At 36.3% G+C, this 21,126-nt stretch overlaps 3 protein-coding genes across 5 annotated transcripts in view; 2 read left to right on the top strand and 1 right to left on the bottom strand.

The window, feature by feature from the left end:
* Positions 1-21,126, top strand: part of EDNRB (endothelin receptor type B) — a gene marked incomplete at its 5' end in the record, with an annotated part of 157,947 nt that overhangs the window by 135,391 nt on the left and 1,430 nt on the right. The window lies entirely within an intron of this gene.
* On the top strand, positions 1,742-9,211 carry METTL21C (methyltransferase 21C, AARS1 lysine; the record flags this gene model as incomplete). Its single annotated transcript, XM_083361727.1, has 4 exons — positions 1,742-1,863; positions 5,365-5,504; positions 7,496-7,613; positions 8,817-9,211. Exons 1-4 carry the CDS (start codon positions 1,749-1,751, stop codon positions 9,209-9,211), a joined length of 768 nt encoding a protein of 255 aa, XP_083217853.1. The 5' UTR covers positions 1,742-1,748.
* The window catches only part of TPP2 (tripeptidyl peptidase 2), a 53,174-nt gene continuing 42,740 nt past the window's right edge, over positions 10,693-21,126 (bottom strand). The window contains exons 24-30 of one of the 3 annotated variants that reach the window (XM_083361688.1): positions 19,838-19,876; positions 15,536-15,681; positions 15,305-15,401; positions 13,787-13,917; positions 12,712-12,919; positions 11,502-11,621; positions 10,693-10,831 (exon numbers count right to left, since the gene is read on the bottom strand). In XM_083361688.1, coding sequence (XP_083217814.1) covers positions 10,742-10,831; positions 11,502-11,621; positions 12,712-12,919; positions 13,787-13,917; positions 15,305-15,401; positions 15,536-15,681; positions 19,838-19,876 — 831 coding nt within the window. In that variant the 3' untranslated portion in view covers positions 10,693-10,741. Of the gene's footprint in view, positions 10,832-11,501; positions 11,622-12,711; positions 12,920-13,775; positions 13,918-15,304; positions 15,402-15,535; positions 15,682-19,837; positions 19,877-21,126 lie in introns of those variants that run through there. The other 2 variants (XM_083361689.1, XR_014492401.1) reach the window with 2 other exon arrangements.

Genomic DNA, 21,126 nt, shown 5'->3' with positions numbered 1-21,126 from the left:
TATTGGTTAAAGTTCAGCCCTCTTCACCTGAGAATCATTTAAACAGGATGATTTGGCAATCGGCAAATTTTGATAGGCTGTTTAGACCCTGGAGATTCCCCTTTATCTCTAGGGTGATAAGCTGTTTATATTGCATGTGAGTGTGTGTTTGTGAACAGAGATCCTCTCCTCGTATTCCAAGAACAATGAATGTACAATGCGTGTTCTATTATTTATAATATTTTCTTCCCCTGTTTGTTCTTTCTATATAATTGTATATTCCTTTGCATTGAGGATTTAACATGCAGGAAGTGTTACAAAGGGGAGGAGGGAAAGAACACAATCCTTGTAAACTTATTTGTGTTAATGACTTGTTCTTCAAATACGGCCTGTTGAGTCTTTCTCTCTTTAACTGGGTTGGTCAGTTGGTAACCTCAGTAGGAGCAGAGCCAATGAAAATGAAATGGGTAAATTGCAGAGGTAGGTGGAAGGGAAGGGGTTCCTTATCATTCCTCCTTTAATGGGGGTGTTGAAAGAAAAATCTTCATCAGGGTCCAGCCCAAGTTGGGAATAAACAAAATGCAGACTGCTTTAGAAAGAAGCTTGTTGTTTATTGAAGAGCAGAGCCAGACAGAAAGACGGCTCTGAGAAAGCTGACCACATGTAGTAAGGAGTGGTGGGTTTTTATACCTTCTTGGGCTTTGGTTTGGAGTTGTTCCTGTGGCATGAACTTTGACCTGAGTCTGAGTGTGCCTTTCTGGTATTCTGATAGTGGTGGGTTAATCCTATTATGTCCCAAAGGTCATATCCTGCTTCCATGGGGGTGTGTCTGATGACTATGTCCTATGTTGGGGTTTTTTGGTGTGAGGGATTGTTGATTCTAGGGATTTTTGTCGACATCATTTTGGAATGACTGTAATCTCTGGGCTGCTGTCTGGTGGTCTTTGGGATTATTTGTAACCCAAACAAAAAAGCAGCCTCACAAGTACCCATTGGGGGCCCAACTGATTAGGCACAAGGAGGGAGGTACAAACTGGGAAAAAAAGAAGAAAAATAAAGGAAACAAGAGCATCTTGGACAAGGTGAGTGACTCTAGAGCAGTATGTCAGCCCAAATGACTTTAATCTTTTCATCTGTTTTTTTTAAATATTATTTTAAAAGCACCTTGACTGATCTCAGGAAACTTAGCAGGGTTGGCCTTTTTTGACCCTTAGATTGGAGACCACGTGGTAATCCCTAGAGGGAGAGGTATGGTGTTCAAGCCACTCTGCTGGGTCCATTCCCATTGAAAGAGGCATATTTCCTTTTTTTTGTTTTTAAGAAAATCCCCAAACTCCTCTTCCCTACCCTCAATCCTGCCACAGGAATGATATGGTGCCATGCACTCATGGCCCTTGGTTAAACTTTTGGCCACCAAAGGTTTACCCACCTAATTTGAAGTGATGAAGGCTAGTTTCTCCCTCAATCCGGTTAAAGTGCTTGAATCTTGAGGAAAATAGTCGCTGATTTCCCAGAATATTGAACTGGGTATCAGCATTCCTTAAATTGCCTTTTGGCTTCTAATTTGCCACTGTTAAGATAACAAACCGTGGGAAACACTTTTGAGTTTTTGGGTAGAAAAGCAACCCAGCACTGGATCAAAAGAAATATATCATGCTTTAGCATGGTGCTTTTTTATATACAGTAAGATGCCAGATAGATCAATTAGAAATACAATTATTTGCACTTACAGTCCCTGGTTTGATTGTTCCTTGAACAGGATTCCTGCTATGATCTCTACAAAGCACCAGATGCTCCCTAAAATGGCTCAAAAATTAACAGAAGAGGAGGAAAAAGAATCCAAACTTGACTACAGTGACAATTCTTCTGTATTACCTGACTCAGGTTGCACTTTAAAATGAACACATTGCTTCCTTCTAAGCTAAGTAATAGATGGGCCACATTTAAGTAATAGCTATAAAGCTGCTTTATGATTGTTCACCAGATAAAAACACGAGTAGTTCATTTTGAGAATTGTATTTATCCTCATTTTTTATCGCAATGATTTGTAAAGGCAGTACAGGTAGTCCTCAGCTTATGACCTCAATTGGGCCCAAAAATGATGTTGCTAAGTGAGAAATTTGTTAAGTGAGTTTGGCCTCATTTTATGACTTTTCTCACCACATTTGTTAAGTGAATCACTTAAATTAGTAACACGGTTGTTAAATGAATGTGGTTTCCCCATTGACTTTGCTTGTCAGAAGGTCACTAAAGGGGATCACATGACTCCTGGACATTGCAACCATCATAAATGTCAGTTGTCAAGCATCCAAATGTAAATGACGTGATCATGGGGATGCTGCAATGGTCATAAGTGTGAAACATGGTCATAGGTCACTTTTTTCCAGTGCCGTTGTAACTTTAAATAGTCACTGTTGTAAGTCGAGGAAAACCTGTATTCACAATCTCAGCTATTCAGAGATGGTCATGGGGATTGGGGAAAGTGGAGTCTGGGACAATTAACCACAGGGACATGTCTGCGCCCGTTCCAGCACAGGGCCCCAACAGCAGCTGACCCATTGTGGGCATTTATTGTTTGCTGGCTCTCTGCTAGCATTTTTCGCCTGCCAATGGTCTGCTCCAACGCACCTTCCTCCTGGCCAATTTGCCGAAGGATACTTGTCTTTGGCCAATCCAGAGTGCAGGACAAGTAACTGCGCATCCCTACTTTGCTTTCTCATCGGATGTGGTCCCTTTTTAGCTCGGCTTCCTGATGTGGAAACTGGAAAGATTGAGCAAAGGCACACCCGCTGCACTTTGTGTGCATGCAGCGGGCTGGGATGGAGAAAATGCTTCCTTCTAGATGTTCCACGCTGCTGCAGGGTGTCTCTTGGCTTGAACGCTGCAGATTCATGGCAAGGCGGAGGGTGAGCAGGGGAAGATTCGTGATGCTTCTTAAAGGGAGAGACTGGCTAATAATAGAGTACTTCCAAGCATATCTTTGAAACTTAACATTAAGAAAACCAAGATCATGGCATCCGGCCTCTCAATTCCTGGCAAATAGATGGGGAAGAAATGGAGGTAGTGACAGATTTTATCTTCCTGGGCTCCAAGATCACTGCAGATGGGGACTGTAGCCAAGAAATTAAAAGATGCTTGCTCCTGGGGAGGAAAGCCATGGCAAATCTAGACAGCATACTAAAAAGCAGAGACATCACCCTGCCAATAAAAGTGCATATATTCAAGGCTATGGTCTTCCCAGTTGCAAAGTATGGCTGTGAAAGTTGGACCACAAGAAAGGCTGAACGCCAAAGAATTGAGGCCTTTGAACTATGGTGCTGGAGAAGATTCCTGCAGGTCCCATGGACTGCAAGGCGATCAAACAGATCAGTACTAGAGGAGATCAGCCCTGACTGCTCTTTAGAAGGCCAGATCCTGAAGCTAAAACTCAAATACTTTGGCCACCTAATGAGAAGGAAGGACTCACTGGAGAAGAGCCTAATGCTGGGAAAGATTGAGGGCAAGAGAAGAACGGGATGACAGAGAATGAGGTGGCTGGATGGAGTTGCTGAAGCAGTAGGCGTGAGCTCAAATGGACTCCAGCAGATGGTAGAGGACAGGAAGGCCTGGAGGAACGTTGTCCATGGGGTCGCGATGGGTTGGACATGACTTTGCAACTAACAACAACAACAAGCATATCTAGAAATTAGGAACTTGATTTCAATTTCAGAATCAGGCTTCCTGCGTTCTGAAGAACACGTCAAAGAAGTTTGTATAATAAAGATCCCAAGAGGAAGAAACATGATAAATGTGAAGGACCCCTCTCGGGAAAGGAACCAACAACTGCACCCCGAGCTCAGTCTCTGTAATTGTAGTCAGCAAAAATAAAAAGAAAACATTACAGAATGTCATTCTCTCGGAGAAGAAAAAAAAGAGGGAGAGAGCGGAGGGGGAAATACTCACCCCCCCAGATAGAATTGGATGAAACGACATCATGCATATGAAAACATCCAGAAAGATGTTTGCAACAAAGGTTGCAATCCTACAAAGGGAAGCCTGTTTAAAAGAAAGATGTTTTCTTGTAATAGAAGCACAAGCCGCTAATCCTGATCTGTCATACAATTATTTTTCTAGTCAATATGTTTTCTTTGATCTTACTAGGATGATGTTTCTGACTCATTTCAATATCAGGCATCTTCTGCCTTCTCTTTTCTCTTTTCCCCTCCCACATTTCCCTCCTCCTCAAACAAGGTCATCTTTTTTAAAAAAAACAAACGAGGACGAGCAGTTCCTCATATGAGATTAATTTCTAACTATGTTATAAAATTGCTTTTTTCTATAATAATATTCCCAAAGCAACATCAAGCCTATCCTTTTTCTCCCCAATCCCCAATCACATCAGGGCAGTGATATATTCAGAGTCTTAATAATTTTGGGATAAACACCTTTTATTTCAAAATTATAATGGGGCCCCATGGTGAAATGGGCGCAGACATGTGCCCATGGTTAATTGTCCCATTCCAGGGAAAGTGTCCCCAAATTATGGCAGCCCTGGCCATATGATCGAAGCATGCACCACATATAAAAATGGGGGAGGAATTCCTTCAATTGTGCAGTCATGGGCACAATCTTGACTTTTTATGTGCTCAGACATTCCTGCAGCTGTTGTATGCTTATTTTAATTGTGACTAAAATTGTGTCTTGTGCTTTTTAAATATTGAGGAAATAAGGCCTACTCCCAAACTATTTTAATTTCAATTAGAAAATTCAGCCCTTCCACTGAAAGCAGAAGGACATCTATAAAATTACTTTGGGCCTGATTTCTGTCCTGTTTTTAACAGAACAAGCTTTTATTTTCAAACATACCAGTATGCTAACTTGGGCCTGAATTTCTTTAGTATGTGTGTATGTACCTTTTTACGGGTAGTCTTCAATTATAACCATAATTGAGCCCAAATTTTTTGTTACTAAGTAACACATTTGTTAAATGAATTTTACCCCATTTTACAACCTTTTGTGCCACAATTGTTAAGTGAATCATTGCAGCTGTTAAGTTAGTAACATGTTGTTGTTAAGTGACATTGACTTTGCTTGTAAGAAGGTCACAAAAGGTGATCACGTGATCCCAGGTCACTGTGACCATCATAAAGATGAGTTAGCTGCCAAAGAACTAAATTTTGATCACATTACTATGGGGATACTGCAACAGTTGTAAATGGATAAGTCACTTTTTTCAATCCCGTTGTAATTTTGAACGGTCACTAAATGAATTGCTGCAAGTTGTGGACTAACCTGTATTATGAGGATTTTAGAACAAACTTTCTGAAGACATAGTTTTGCTTAATTCTATACTACATCTCACAAAAAAATGTAAACAAATGACTGCTGTTCACTTTTCCTTCACAGGTCCACCTGTATTTGAAATATTGCCAAAATGGGTTCCAAAGGCCTCCTACTATTTTGACAAAGAACATTATTGTTATGCTGGCCATCAGATCATCATTCAAGAATCCATAGAATGTTTTGGAGCTGTAGTATGGCCTGCTGTAAGTTTTGTACAGAAAAACAACAACACACTTTTGACTAATAAACACCTTAAGACATCTCTTAAGAGGAAATATTTACTCTTGCTTATGCCTTTTATTTTGATCAGTATTGCCATCTCCAGCAATATTAATGGTGGAGGGAGCAGTGACAACATTCATAATGACTTAACATAAGATTAATATCGTGATTACTAAACTGATTAACATGGACTGCATGATGCTGCACCCTTGTCCCATGTTGATTGTCCCATGTCACATAGCCTTGTCTTATGTTGAGGAGGCATAGAATCAAAATCATGTGAAGTATTAGTACTGCTTTATAAAACCCCATCTGGAATTTTGCATCCAGTTTTGGTCACCACATTACAAAAAAGATGTTGAGACTTTGGAAAAAGTACAAAGAAGAACTAAGATAGTTAAAGGCCTGGAGACAAAAACATATGAAGAACAGTTGCAGGAACCGGATATAGCTAATCTAGAGAAAAGGAGGACTGGAGTGACATAATAGCAGTATGCCAGTATTTGAGCGGCTGCCACAAAAAAGAGGGAGTCAACTTATTTTACAAAGCACAAGAAGGCAAGACAAGAAACAATGGATGGAAACTAATGGAGAGAAGCAACCTGGAACTAAGAAAAAAATTCCTGACAGTAAGAACAATCAGTGGGTGGAATGGCTTGTATTCAGAAGTTGTGGATGCTTCGTCACTGGAGGATTCTAAAAAGGGACTGGACAACCTTTGTCTGAAATGATATAGGATCCTGCTTTGAGCAATTGTTGGACTAGACGACCTCCAAAGTCCCTTCCAGTTCTATTCATGAAGAGCAGATGCCACTAAATTGGTTATATAATAGCTTCAATTAATTAATTGTCCATGGAGATTCTCAATCATCCAGGTCATGGATATCCCAAAGATGCTTTTTCAAGAGGCAACTGGACTTTCTTGTTTTTCTTTGAAGACGTTTTGCTTCTCATACAAGAAGCTATTTCAGCTGAAGAAACTTCTTGTATGAGAAGCAAAACGTCTTCAAAGAAAAACAAGAAAGTCCAGTTGCCTCTTGAAAAAGCACCTTAGGGCCAGCTTTCCTTAGTGTTCACTGGGAATATCAGTTGCTATACATTATCACTAAATCAAAGAAATGCTGCTACGGTAGTTAAACATGACCCAGAGTGGCTATGTGTTGCTATTAAGATGGTTTAACATGTTTTGGACATGCCAATGTTATAAGCAAGTATGGCATTTCCTGTATGTGGGTGAGCGTGAATATGAATAATTTAACACACAGCTTCTCTTATCCCCCAACTAACTATTTAATCTTGATTTACTCATCAAGAGATTTTTAAAATAAAAAAAGGAAAGGAAAAATATTCAATAGGCACCGTTTACTTGAGAACTAAAACAGGAATTGAGTCCTATCATGCTTCATGTTTCTGACATGGAATTATCTTGAACTAGTCGCTCTTTGCTGAATGCATCTGCCTTTTCCTGAATCAGCCGCCTTCTCCAAAAGACTGGAAGTCTTCCTTGTCACTGTCCATCAAAATTATTTGAAGACTCACTCCAAATGTATCACTAACACAGTTAAAATCATTCATGTAGATTTCTGTTAATAAAATTAGCAGTGAAAGAGGCATAAATAAGAAAAAATATAGCCAGATCAATTCTGCTAACACATTAGCTGTACATTTCCTGACAGTTCAATATTTCTTTTGCAATCTGATTAGATTCAATCCCCCTCTCTACCTATTCCAGTTGAAAAAGCTTCTGTAAACTAATAAAATGTCTGGCTTAGCTTGTGTCTCAGAAGGATGCCAGCCTATGGCAACTTAAGGGTCTTCCAAGGTCAGCATGATCTGACCTTCATTTGCCAGATCAATCTGCCTTGCTCCTTCATTTGTATTCTGACCTATTTCCAAAGGCAAAATAAAAAAAATGTATTTATATATACACAAATAACTTTGGAATGATCAAAAGTGATTTTTGCTCTTTTAGGCCCTTGCTTTATGTCAGTACCTGGAATCAAATCAAGAGGAAATTAACTTCAAAGAAAAGAAAGTCCTTGAAATTGGAGCTGGGACAGGTCTAGTGTCTATTGTGGCAAGTATATTAGGTAACTTGTACACTGATTTTTCGGACTGTAAGATAACATAGGGATCCGCTTCTTCTTCAGTCATGCACTTCAAACATGGACAGACTTTCACCACTGTCTCTCTCCTAAATGTTATTATTATTATTATTAATTTTATTTATATACCGCCCTTCTCCCGAAGGACTCAGGGCGGTGAACAGATGTTCATTCAACATCTGATCAGGTTCTGACACCAGTCCAATTTTCAGATATTGCTTCCCCTCTCCATTAACTTTTCATCATTCTGTGTACATGTATCATGCATGGTTGTTGATTCCTTGCCAGCCAGTGGACTTGGCAGCTGAGTCTGAGGAATCAGAGGAGGAGAGGCCTGGAGTGACATCAGAGTCAGAGGAAGGCTCTGAGGAGCTTCAAGACTTACAGTCTGATGAGGAGCCTGGCCCCTCTACTCGCACTCAGGCTGACACAGCTGTGCTGGGAGCATGAGTTGGACAGTGATGAAGAAGAGTTGGGAGATATCCAGGATGCACAAAAACGCCGGCAACAAGAGAATAGGTCAGAGGAATGCAATGGGGAGGCTCCAAAGGCAAAGGAGTAGGCATTAGGAAGCTACGCCTTGGCTGAATAAGGGAAGGTGTGGGAGGTGCTGGTTGCCGGATTGAGTTTCTGTGAACTGTGTTTGTTTGCCTTGGACATTGATTCAGGTCTGTGAATAAAAAAAGGGGATTGGTTTTTTCTTGCCGTTTCCTACCTGCTTGATGGAAGAGGGGTTTCTCCTTGTGAGCATAACAAGGACTCATGTAGGCTGGGACAGAACAGTGGTGTTGTATCAATTACACACATTAATGCTGATTTATTATTCTCAGCAAAGCAATAATAGCTAAGAATGGCTCTTAATGGCATTCTATAGTATTTTACTCATAAACTAGTGTTTAAAGAATAACTATAAGTAGATTCACATCTTCTAAACATGTATGATTTGGTTGTTTTTTGCTCAGTATAGGATGCAAACTTAGCAACTCTAGCTTATTTAACATATTAGTTATGTAAACCATGATTTAGCACGATGCAATTCCAGTCTATTTTATGATTTGCTGGTACAAGTGGGCAGACAACTTAAGTACATTAAATACTGAATTAATATTAGGACCTCCCTCCCTTCCCCCAACTGACATTTTATCAAGGCAGATTACAGACTGAACAATGTTATTTTTAATCTTTCAGGAGCTTTTGTTACTGCTACTGACTTGCCTGAGGTACTTGAAAACCTGGAGTTCAATATTACTAGGAATACACGGAATCTAGACATTCACAAGCCTGAAGTGAGGAAGCTCATTTGGGGCAAGAATCTCTCTGAAGACTTTCCTAAAGCAACCCACCATTATGATATCATTGTGGCTACTGATGTTGTCTATCATCACACAGCACTAGATTCTCTGCTGGATACACTTTACTACTTATGCCAGCCTGGGACAATGTTGCTTTGGGCAAATAAATTTAGATTCAGCACAGATTATGAATTTTTGGACTCAGTAAGCAACATACTCAATATTACCCAGCTAGCAGAATTTCCAGAGTCAAGTATCAAGTTGTTCAAAGGGACCATAAAAGAGAATTAAAATGAGGAAGCAGAATCCAGATTAAAGTGCAAAAGCTGAGACCTTAACAGACTACTAAGAGTCTGATTCTTAACTTTCAAGACTTAACCCTTTCAAATTTGGTACGTATTCAGCACTTTTTTCAAAGACAAGTTGTTTCTACAAAATAATAGATACTAGGAAGCTTGGACTTCTTGGTCATACTTTCCCCTAATATATATACCTATGTCCAGCTTCTGACACATTCTGGAATTCCTTAACTGATGTTTAATTCAGCAATCCCCAACCTTTTGGCATCAGGGGTTGGTTTCATGGAAGACAGCTTTTCCATGGCCCGGGTTTGTGTTTTTCAGTTTTGCTTGCTCTGTTGCCACTCACCTTCAGCTATGTGGCCCAGTTCCTAACAAAGCACACACCGGTACCGGTCCATGCCCCAGAAGTTGGAGACCCCTGGTTTAATAGATATTCATAAATGAAGACTTGAAACTTTATGGATCTAATCACATTGTTAGATTCGAAACAGGAAGGAGAGGAAATCCACGTTTATCCTACAATATGTCCTCATAAATCAAAATTGCTAAGTTAAATTGCCACTCATGCACCATGAAAGCTAAGAGTGTACACTTTTTCTGATTAGAATATAAGGAAATGTGAGTGTATAGTCCTTTTACAGAGCCACATTGCTGAAAAATTAAAACAGTTTTCAAATTTATTCAATGTTTTATTTTTAAAAAATTAAACCATGAGTACTCAAACCTTTGATATTTAAATCTGCACATTTATTCCGCAGTTTTGTTTTTCAAACATTATTAACATATATGTATAAGTTTTACAATACCTGATTAAGTGTTAACTGACACTTTATACATGTATCGATTTTTTTTACCGATACTCTGTATCATGTGGATATTTGTGAGTATCTCCAAATTGAAGATATCCAGAGCACCTTTGCAACAGTAATTCAGAACACATTGTTAGTGAGTGTGGAAGTTATTCTTTAAAAAAAAATAATAAAATGTAAACTCTTGCAAATGATACTGGTAATTAAGTTCTGTTGTTATTAAATCTAATAAATACGTTTTTAGCTACTTTTGTTGTAGCTTCATTTAAGGCCTTCATACAATTGAAAATTTATGTTTAAACATGTTAAAATCCTGCTCATTGTAAAAATAACAGCTTGTATAGCCTTATGATTAAAATTACAGTTAAGATCCACATACACATGCAAGAAGCTATTCCATTTCCATTTTCTAAACTTTGGTGCTGGCTGTTCTCAAACATCCATTGCCAGCAATGTGATGTATGCAGTAGGTTTTGTGTTTAAATTTTCACTTCTGAAGCAAATGAACTACTCAAGGAACTAAGAATTCAGTTTAAATAGACTTCTTCATGTCTGGATCCAAACTATACATATATATTGCAGCCCCTTATCCTCTGATTAATACATACAAGTGAAGCATTCAGTAATAGATGAAAACATGCAATCCAGTAAGTTCACAGATTTTATATTCAGTCAATATAAGAACATCTCGAATTCACAACTGCAGCATTTTAAAAAACACAATAATCGGGTGGGAACATCACAGGAAGCCAGTTTTCACTAAAAGACGCACAGTGAGTCCATCCAAGTAGCCTCATTAGCTAAAAGGTTAAGAGCAAAAAAAAATCATGAAAATGAAATTTAATGTATTTAGCAACTAAAATAAGAATATAATATATAACATTAGATTTTCATTTAATCAATGACATTTCTAGAAAAATTGTCGTGTTTACAAATTTTATTAGTTTATCAAAATTAAAGTATAAAGAAAAATGAAAATAATGGGAAAGTAGGGAAAAGTAAAGAGGAAAAAGTGACTTCTGACATGGTTTAGTGCAGTAGAATAACATACAATCTCAACTTTTTACTTTTACATAGTCATATATACTAGCCATTTCTATAACAACAAACCTATTTAATCAGCAAAACCCAAAATCAATGTTTTATTTTTTTTTCCATCTCAAGGACAAAGTCCAGGAGCAGTTTCCAAGTAAAAATGTTATTTGTATTGTTTTCTTTAATTAAAGCAGTCAATTTAGCCATCTTTGCTAACTCCATTGCCTTTGCAGCCAGTTATCCTTTGAGGGAATTAAAGTTCCATTTTTGTGCAGAGACCATTCTGCTGTCAGCATATGGAACATCAAAATTATTTTCTTTATGTTTTTAGCCATTAGGCCTAGAAAATCTGTCCCAATTTGATTTTATAATTCTAGAATGTTACTAAAACTTGTATACTGATTTAACTGAAATGAATATGCAATAACAACTTACCTGTATACAATTTTTCAAGTTGTCTTTCGTGGGTTTCTCCTCTGCAAGTTTATTTGCAAATTTGAGACCTCTGCCGTACATTTTGTTTACCAGTGCATGCTTGTAAGCAAAGAGCAAAACCTACAAAAGAGTATTATAAAATGGAGGCAGAGATTTGTAAGCAGAATATAAGTTCTGCAAAGATTAATCATTCTAATTCACTTTTGTAGTTGACAATAGACAAGTCAGAACTAGAATAAAAATCATCTCCAGGTACAGGCAGTACTCAACTTACGACCACACTGAGCCTACAATTTCTGTTGCTAAGTGAGATATTTGTTAAGTGAGTTTTGCCCCTTTTTACGACCTTGCTGCCACATTTGTTAAGTGAATCACCGCAGTTATTAAGTTAATAACACGGTTGTTAGGTGAATATGGCTTCCCCACTGACTTTGCTTGTCAGGTCACAAAAGTTGATCACATGACTCTGGAACACTGCAACTTTCATAAATACGAGTCAGTTGCCAAGCATCTGAATTCTGATCATGTGACCAGGGGGATGCTGCAATGGCTGTAAGTGTGAAAAACAGTCATAAGCCACTTTTTTCAATGCCATTATAACTTTGAACTGTCACTAAATGAACTGTTGCATGTCAAGGACTACTTGTATTTAATGAAAGGGGAATCTCTCAAGCTAAGTTGGCTACACTTTAATGTTGTTTGAGTCATTCCCAGCTGTATAATTCTAAACACTTTATATTAAGGTTATTTTAGGACTTATTTAAATATATTTGAAAGAAAGAGGCATTCATTTACATGATGTTATCAGCATGGGCAACACCATATAAAGCAAGACATTCTAACAGCTTTCCAGTTAAATATGCTTAGATTTAGCTGCAGCTGAGTTAGTTTACACTAGACTACAGCCAAAGGTTATTTATTGATTTAATCAAATTTATAAAATTGCCCATCTCAAGAGAACATGTAAGATGTACAAGGCCAACATGCCAAAGAAAAATGGTGGAAAGCCACTGCCATTATGTCCTATTTATTACCTGGGCTAATACAGTATGCTACAAAAGACTGAATTACTATTTTGACAGCAGTTCTTTCATGGAAATATTTTTATACAATTTAAATATAAAACTCTGTCTTCAACTAATAGGTACCATAACCTAAAGGTTCCTTTCTTCAACTGTAGGAACAAATAGTTCTATTCCTCTCAATATACCTTGCTATCAGACAGGTCAGTCCATTTTGAAGTTTCCCAGAAAGTCTCTGTCAGAGTATTCAAGATGGCTTCTTGGCTATCCTCTTTACATTCAGTGTCATTTGATGCAGCCCCTTCCTGGGCCTGTAACTGCAGAAGTTGATCGGATAATGCACATCCTTTCCGACAAAGAGCATCTACTAAGGTAGATTTCTGCTTTTCCATCTCACTATGTGGGAACAATTTTATTTTATTTATGTGAACAGGTCTCTTTCATCATACCTATATATACATTTTTCATTAACTTCTGAATATCACCACCACACAAAATATGCCAGCATCCCTTCTAAGTAGATAACATTTAAGAGAAGGTAACATTTCTAAACTGGAGTAAAGAGACTAGGTTCCAAAATACATATTTTTAACTAGGGATCTTCATCAAACAAACAATAGTTCTACCACCTTCAAAGGAAGAGCACTAACATTTATTCATTCATTTTCTTATTTGATTTACATGGCCACTCATCTCACAAATTCAATTTTGGGTGGCTAGAAACATAGAGAAACAAGAAATAATATTAACAAGGAGTAAAAGCCTACAGTGATTTTTGAAGGCAAAACCAGATAAAAGAATTAAGAAAAAGCTCTCAATCTTATTTTCAATCTTCAGAAGGAAGGGTTTTCCAATTTGTTTTAAAAATACCTGCTTTATGGTTTTACAGTTTACCATTTATTTTAGCTTTAAAGATTTCTAAAGTATATTTTTATTTTATGCTTGCCATAATCTAATACAAATGGGTAATAACATAGAAGAATTTGGGCAGATGCAGGGAGAAAGCAGAATGAAATCGTTGGCTGGCGGATATTCTTTGAAATCTATTGCTGTGATATTTTAGTCTTCAGCATTTCCTCCTTGGCAATATCACACCAACATTAAAAATAGTGTTTTAAATTATAAAATGCAATTAAGTGTGCACCGTTTATGACTGTTTTCTTTTCTCATGAATATGAAAACATTCTAATTTTTAAGCTGAAAAGAGGAGATAACTTTGCTGAAATAAAATGCAAGGAAAAAAAGTATTTACTGGCTAGGTACTTTTTTATAGTAGCAGCATCGGGCCTGGGATCTGTCTTCATAGCAAGATAAATAGCAAGGGCGGTTTGATCGATATGAGAGATCACTGTATTAGAAGCTTCAATTATTTCATTTAAACTTTTCATTCGCTCCTGGAAGAAAATAAATAATATTCTCTTATTCAATTATTCTCTTTTCATTTCTTCCTTTATTTTTATTGTTGTAAGCTGCCTAGAGTAGCCTCATGGCAAGATAGGTGGCAAATAAATATGTATGAATTAATATATTATGAATATTCAGTTGATAGGAAAGAAAATAATAAAGTTATTTGGATCCAAAGCAGAAAACATATTTTGAAAATAAAGTGGTGCATTTATTGTAATTGTCTACTCATCATGTAGCTTTATATCTATGCAGAAAGATAAGCATAAAAACAGTAACTTGAATGGTCCTCTGTAATTCACTAGAATTAATGTTATGCTAATGATTATTATAGTTTCAGCAGCAATGTAATAATTCTATAAATGAGAATTCTATTCTATTATTGGAACATGTTTCCAGGTAGCAACTGTTTGCTTATTATAGTCAAGTAACACTGAATATGGTGGTTTTCAAATCTGCATTTTATCTTTTTTTTTAATGCATGGAATTCTAGGTTGAATTTATAGAAAAAAAAAGATAAATTGGGAGAAACAATTGAAAAAGTATACATTTCTGTACAAAAATGAATTATTGACTTCTTGAGAAAAGAGCCTTGTTGGAGCAGTGGGCTAATGCCTCCTTAAGTAACACCAGCTGCCTGCAATTAGTGCAGGTTCGCATCCCACCAGGCTCAAGGTTGACTCAGCCTTCCATCCTTCCGAGGTAGGTAAAATGAGGACCCAGATTGTTGGGGGCAATAAGCTGACTATGTAATAATGCCGCTGGGGGGGGGGGGGCGAAAGCCCTAATAAGCAGGCATATACATAGAATGAAGGCTATTGCTAAGCACATTGATTTGTGCTTAGATTGTAAGCCATCCTGAGTCTTCGGAGAAGGGCGGGATATAAATGGGATTTTTTTTAAAAAATCCAAATTGAACTGAAATAAAAATAATTTAAGCATGAAAGGGTTTTTTGGAATTATAAAATGATACCAAATAAATATACTGGAAAACAGCATAGCATGTCTAACTCATTTATTCACAATCAAATCAAGTCAATATTGTTTTTTCAAGTTATGATTATGTGTTGTATAAATTGTAGATTTAATAAGTAAGTTTGTGGCTGGTTTTGTTTTTAGGCTTGAAGTTCAGCACAAAAAAAAAAACCCCGTTCTGCTGAAATGATTCTATGGGAAGAAAAATTATCACTGATCTCAACAAGATACTCACTGATATAATAAATAGGATAAATTCTGGAACAGTTTACAAGGTGTTCAGTTAATAACTTTGGTTGATTTAGAACACTGAATTAGGAGCCATTTGTCAGTTCGGGGCCTGGAGAGCGCTGAGTGGATTTAAAATGAAAGTTCTTTTAAAAAAAAGAGAAAGGGCTGCACCTGTTCAGAATCCAGTTGATGAAGTCTTGCAACATATAAGGGAAGATGGTTAGGGAAGGTCTCTTTCAGTTCATTGTATATCTCACTGGTATCAAACCTAAAAATAAATGTATTAATGAAAATGCTGACTCAAGTGATCTATAATGAAGGCATGGTGGAAAAGAAACACAATTTGCATCAATGCATCAGTTCTCCAAGGATATGATATGGAAATCAAAATGTTAAACGTACTTTGTCATCCACTGTATCTTTAAATCTCTTAAAGCTTCCGCAAATTCATCCTTTAGATCTTTTTCTGCATCCTTCTCTTTATCCTTGCTTCCATTCTTGCTTTTTATTGGAGATGGGATCAAATGATAATGAACTGAAATTACATCCTAGAGTAAAAAGCATAGCAACTTGGTCAAGGTAGGTATTAATATTTTCTTTCTCACAAAACATACACTATAAAAACTAAGGAGAATGTATACAATCATTCAGAACCTTTTGAAGCCTCAGAGGACTAGAACAGATTTAGTTCAAAGAAGTATCTTCCACAAATTTCAATTTTTGATTAACAATCATTCTAGAAATATTTCACAAGAACTGCACCTCAGCCAACTGATTTGCCTCTGTAAGTTTAATTTCACATAACCTATATATTCCTTTGTGGAAAAATGCAGCAGACACAACTATTGAAAAAGAAATTAAACAAACTGGTATCATTAACCATGAGGCTTTTTCCTCAGATGATAAGAGTACATGTTGTAATGTCTAAACAATCTAAAATATATTGCTAGCATTCTTACACATTTAGTCTTATTGTCTTGTATTTTATATTAGGATATGGCCTCATGGCTAATAAAATATTACTGTCATTTCTGACGAACCTATGCATTCTTGTTCAATGTTTAATGCAGAATTTCAATTCATGTATTCCATTATTCAAAAGAGATTAGGATGAAATCACAATATGGTAAAAATATACTTAAATATTCAACTAATAGTTATCATAATGCTAAGCTATTCTTTTATTTTTTAAAAAAAGATAAGCAACAGTATAAAAATTCTGTATTTATTTTTTGCAAGTTAAATTGTAATAATTGTGAAGTACATCTCATTTAAAACCAACCAACCAACAAATACTTATGGAAATTTTTGTCTAGTATCAGGTTTTTAGAAGCACAGAATCATATTTTTAAGGTCTCAGAAATCTAAGTATTTGACAAAACCTTTTAAAAAATGCTGCAAATATTTCTTTGTTGCCCTATGTGCTATTCCATATGAAACTGTTCACAAAGACTCAAACTTATCCTGAATTTTACTGAATCAATACTTTTCAGAAATCAGGTAAGAGCTTGTGAGTTATACCTTCATAAAGCCTTGAGTATAAGTGTCAGATATAAACTAGCGTCTCCTAAAAAACATATTGCCCCTTCCTCAGTTAAATATTTGCACACATATCCTATTAAACAAGAGTTTAAGCTCAATCTCTGCCTGTGAACTACATTTCTCCTCCAAAATGTGGATAAGCCAGTCAGTTAAAAACAAACAAACCAACCCTCACAAGTACATAGTGTATTAACGCTTGCAGCAATCCCTCACACTAAAATCTACCCCCTAATATTGTTTCAACCTTCACTCGAGAATCAGCCTCGAATCCACTAGAGTAAGTCTTCAGTTCACAGGTTCTTGCAATCAAGGTTCTTGCAACATTACAACATATCGCAGTAAATCTGTCAACATCATGGTGGCATATGAAAATGAAAATGTACAGTCTATAACAACAGACTGAGATAATATTAATATGCAAGATTATGGGTAAAACACAGGAACTGAACATTTTTCCCAGGGGAAATTTCTTGCGATTAAATAATTGGGAGGACTGCAGGAAAAGCCTGCATGGGAAAACTCAGGAAAGCAGGTGACTTGGCAGGCTAAGCGAAAGGGTACTTGCTGCCTTTTGTCCTACAATCTATCTTTCTGTGCTTTCTTCTTGGAAGATTTTTTTTAAAAAAAGATGGTGATATTAAAAAGAGAAAACAGAAAGGGGGAGGGAGAGAGAAGGAAAAAAGACCAAACTTTTAAAAAGTTTTTGAAATAAAAGTAACATTACTTGAGAAAAAAGTGAGAGGAAAACCTAAAAAATGAAATCCAGAAGAGGAGCATTTGGAGGAATTTCCAGGAATCTTGAAAAATTATGTCACGCAGTCACTGGTATCTAATATAAGGAGGAGGTGATCCACTTAAATAATACCCACACCGAATAAAAAGCTAACAATGTTATGAAAGAGTTAGTGGCGGCGTTTGGCCAGTATATCCACTTAATAAGTCAAAATATATCTAAGACATTTGCCTGTATATCTACTCTCTTAGCCTCCTCCCATCTCCTTTTATTCAACAAGAAAAATGTCACTGTCTTCAGAAAAAGCCAGGATAGTATATCATAGCTTCAGTTGTTTGAATCCTGATTTGTCCCAGCTGATAATTGAATTTAATGTGCTTTACAATAACAAAAATGTATAATATGTAAACATGCTTTAAACAAATCTATAAGATACAAAAAATACCCTTATTTATAGGTTGTTCATAAATGACCTTATAAACTCAACTGTGGAAGAAAATCAAAATGCACACAAGTTGTGCCCATGAAGCTGATCTCAAATTTCCCCCTAATCTATATCAAATCTATATCTATAGCAGGATTCTCCAAAGTGATCAATATTGACCCATGGGTTCATGGAACTATTCAAAGGGTTGATGTTGTTGCTACTATTTACTACTATTAGTGTTTTTTGAGAAATTATTTAATAAATGTTTGGAAATTGATAACAGTATGAAGCTTCTTCAGAGGGTCAATAAGCTGAAGCTTGGGGATCCCTGATCTATACAACTGACATATCCCAATAAAGTATTAATTAAAGATAAATTACAATTCATCATTATATTGTGCAGCTGGCTATCTGACCCAATCCTAGCTGGAATAGTAGTCAAAATTTCCCAAAAGACTTCCACAGTTCATTTTTTAAGCCACTTAATCAGTTTGACATAATGTAAAAAAAGTCTAATAGTGGTTTTCAAAGATACAATTGTTAATAATACTTTCAATAACAGGTGCATCAAAGCTGTTAGTAGCAAAATTGGGTCAGCTTCTAAAACATGAAAGGCTGAATAGGGATGCATTATTAAATGCTTTATGGGCTGTAAAGCATTTCTGTGAATTCTTTCTTTCCCATTCACTGATGGACTGAACTACATATCAGTCAAAGAAAAATGTCTAAAATACAAGTCATTATATCACAATTCCTTTATATGCCTGCCATAGAAGCAAACATTTTAGCAAAAAATGCTAAGTAAACAAATAATGTTTTATTAACAATTACAGGAAAACAACCCACAGTTCACTTTATTTTAGCATGGAGCTGTCTCACTTGAGTGAAACATGTAAAAAATATTGTTTTTCTACTGGAATCCTTCAATTTCCATAATTCCATCCATAAAACATGTAGATAAACCAAATAAACTACATAAATATAAAAGCACATTTTATGGCAGGAATATTCATAAATACCAGCTATCATGATGGCTCTAGATTCCTCTTTTACAAGCATCTGGCTTAGACCAGCAATTTTTATTTTGTTCAGCAGGTGATTGTCAATTATTATAGGAAATAAACACATAAAATTGTATGTCAAAAAAATGGCAAACCATTCTGCCAAGATGGTGCCTGAATACTGTTGATTACACATCCTACCCCATTCCTAAGTCAAAAAGGGTGGGAATGTGAAGGGGGAAATGCAAGTAGTATTTGAGAAATACAGCACCGTTTCTCAGATACTATCCAATAGCAATCACTTATAGATTTCAACAATTTATGAGATGAGTTTGGGCTACGTTTCTATTATTTAAGCTACTGACTAATTTCAAAGTTTTTTAAATCAATCTCCAATAAATGCTGTCCTTAAACCATATACAGGTTCACTGATTAGAGCAGTCATCATTTGGCTAGAATAGTATAATATAATATAGCTGCCTATGATTTTTCAAACTTTTAACCATCACATCCTCTAACGCTACACTATTAAAAATTACAAAATAAACAAAACTCCCCTCTTTGCTGCAAGAGCCCTTGATACAAATACAGTTTCAATGCCCCTCATTGTTTCTAATGAGGGTGTAGTCACTGGAGGAGGAAACCGCTGCCAAGCAAAGATAATTCTCTTAACTATAGTACTGGACTAATATTCCTTATCCTGTCCAACCTTACTATCTGTGGTTTTCATATGGCAATAGTAAGAGCTATGTGTGGTTTTTTTAAAAAAAAGAAAAACCATTTTACAGCGTAAGATACTGATGTAATAATATTAAATGCTCCCATCACAGAATATCATTACTATTGTGCTAAACTAATCTGCTATTCTGATCCAATTTTACTGTTCAAAGGTATGAATAATTAAGCTTCATAAAAGGTAACCAAAGATAGAAATAACTATATTGCTTTAAATGATAGGCAAAAATACTTAAATACATCTTTCAAAAACTGGCATTCAGTACCTTTTTAACCTTTCCTTGTCGCTTTGCTGAAGGCTGCCCCTGGGAGTTAGAACAACATACTGTAAGAAAATATCCATAAAACTCTACAGAATGGAGACACTACCTATCAAGTTTTTATTTACTACTGAAGAACACTAAATGTCTTGTTCCCCTTAAAACATACTTCTAAAGCCCAATATTTTAGCTTTAAAAATATAAAACAGAAATGTTTTGCTTTTTAAGGATCTGATTTAAATCTTCCTGATTTAAATCAATCCCAATATTCTGAAGCCCAACAACAGAGTTTGTAACTAACTTTTACTCCTTGCACACATTCCCATTTAAAATTCAATGAACTGAAATGGCTTTCTTAAACTTTCCATTTCCATTGAATATTCTGCTCTCTAGCGGTAATACAACATTGGGGTAGGATCATGGAAAGCATTAAAAATCCTACAATATGACTTTGAAGAACTATCAATAATTCAAGCCAATTTTAGTTTTTTCCCCTATATATACCTTGACTTGTTTATAGTACAATACTACAATTAATTTTCTAGATCAGGGGTCCCCAACCCCCAGTCTGTGGACTGGCACAGGGCCGCAGCATGCCAGAAATTGGGCCGTGCAAATAATGCAGGCAGCACACAAAACCACGGTCTCTCTGGTCCACGGAAAAACCTCTGTCCATGGAACGGGTCCCTGGTGCCCAAAAGGTTGGGGGCCGATGTTCTAGATCACACCTTTACTATACACAACACTGTTGTTACATTAGTGAAATTACCTCATTTCTTTCACATGAAAAGCAAAAAAAGTACAGAAGTATCACTTGGTTTTAACAAATAATATTAATCAAATAAAAATATATTGGACTGAGTATAATCTAGAAACTACATTTTAAATGGTCAGGGATTAATTTTTGAACAGAAGCAGGCTGGAGATGGTCTTCTATCTTTAAAACAGTATACTAGACTCTGACATGTTTTCATCTTAGCTGCACTGCACCACAGTCGTCTATGGTTTGTGAAATATTTAAAGCCAGACGAAATAAGAGGCATGGAAAAATTCTCTAGCTAAATTAATAATAATAACCTCTTCCATAATAAGCAGGCAAAAGAAACACCAAGAATGCGGTATAATGTAGTGTTCTAAAGCATAACAGCAGGGAAAAACCATCATTATTTTAACCACTGTTAAAAACTTTCTCCAATATCTAGACAGTTACCACTTGTTTTGCCAAATTGAATGGGCTCATGGTCTAACTGACAAAAGCTACAATTTCAAATACAATTAGTAAATTTACCTGTATC

The sequence above is a fragment of the Vipera ursinii genome (assembly GCF_947247035.1).
Source record: "Vipera ursinii genome assembly, chromosome: 4".
Lineage (NCBI taxonomy): Eukaryota > Metazoa > Chordata > Lepidosauria > Squamata > Viperidae > Vipera > Vipera ursinii.
The sequence above is the reverse complement of the archived record's forward strand: the minus strand, read 5'-3'. Positions and strand labels throughout refer to the sequence as shown.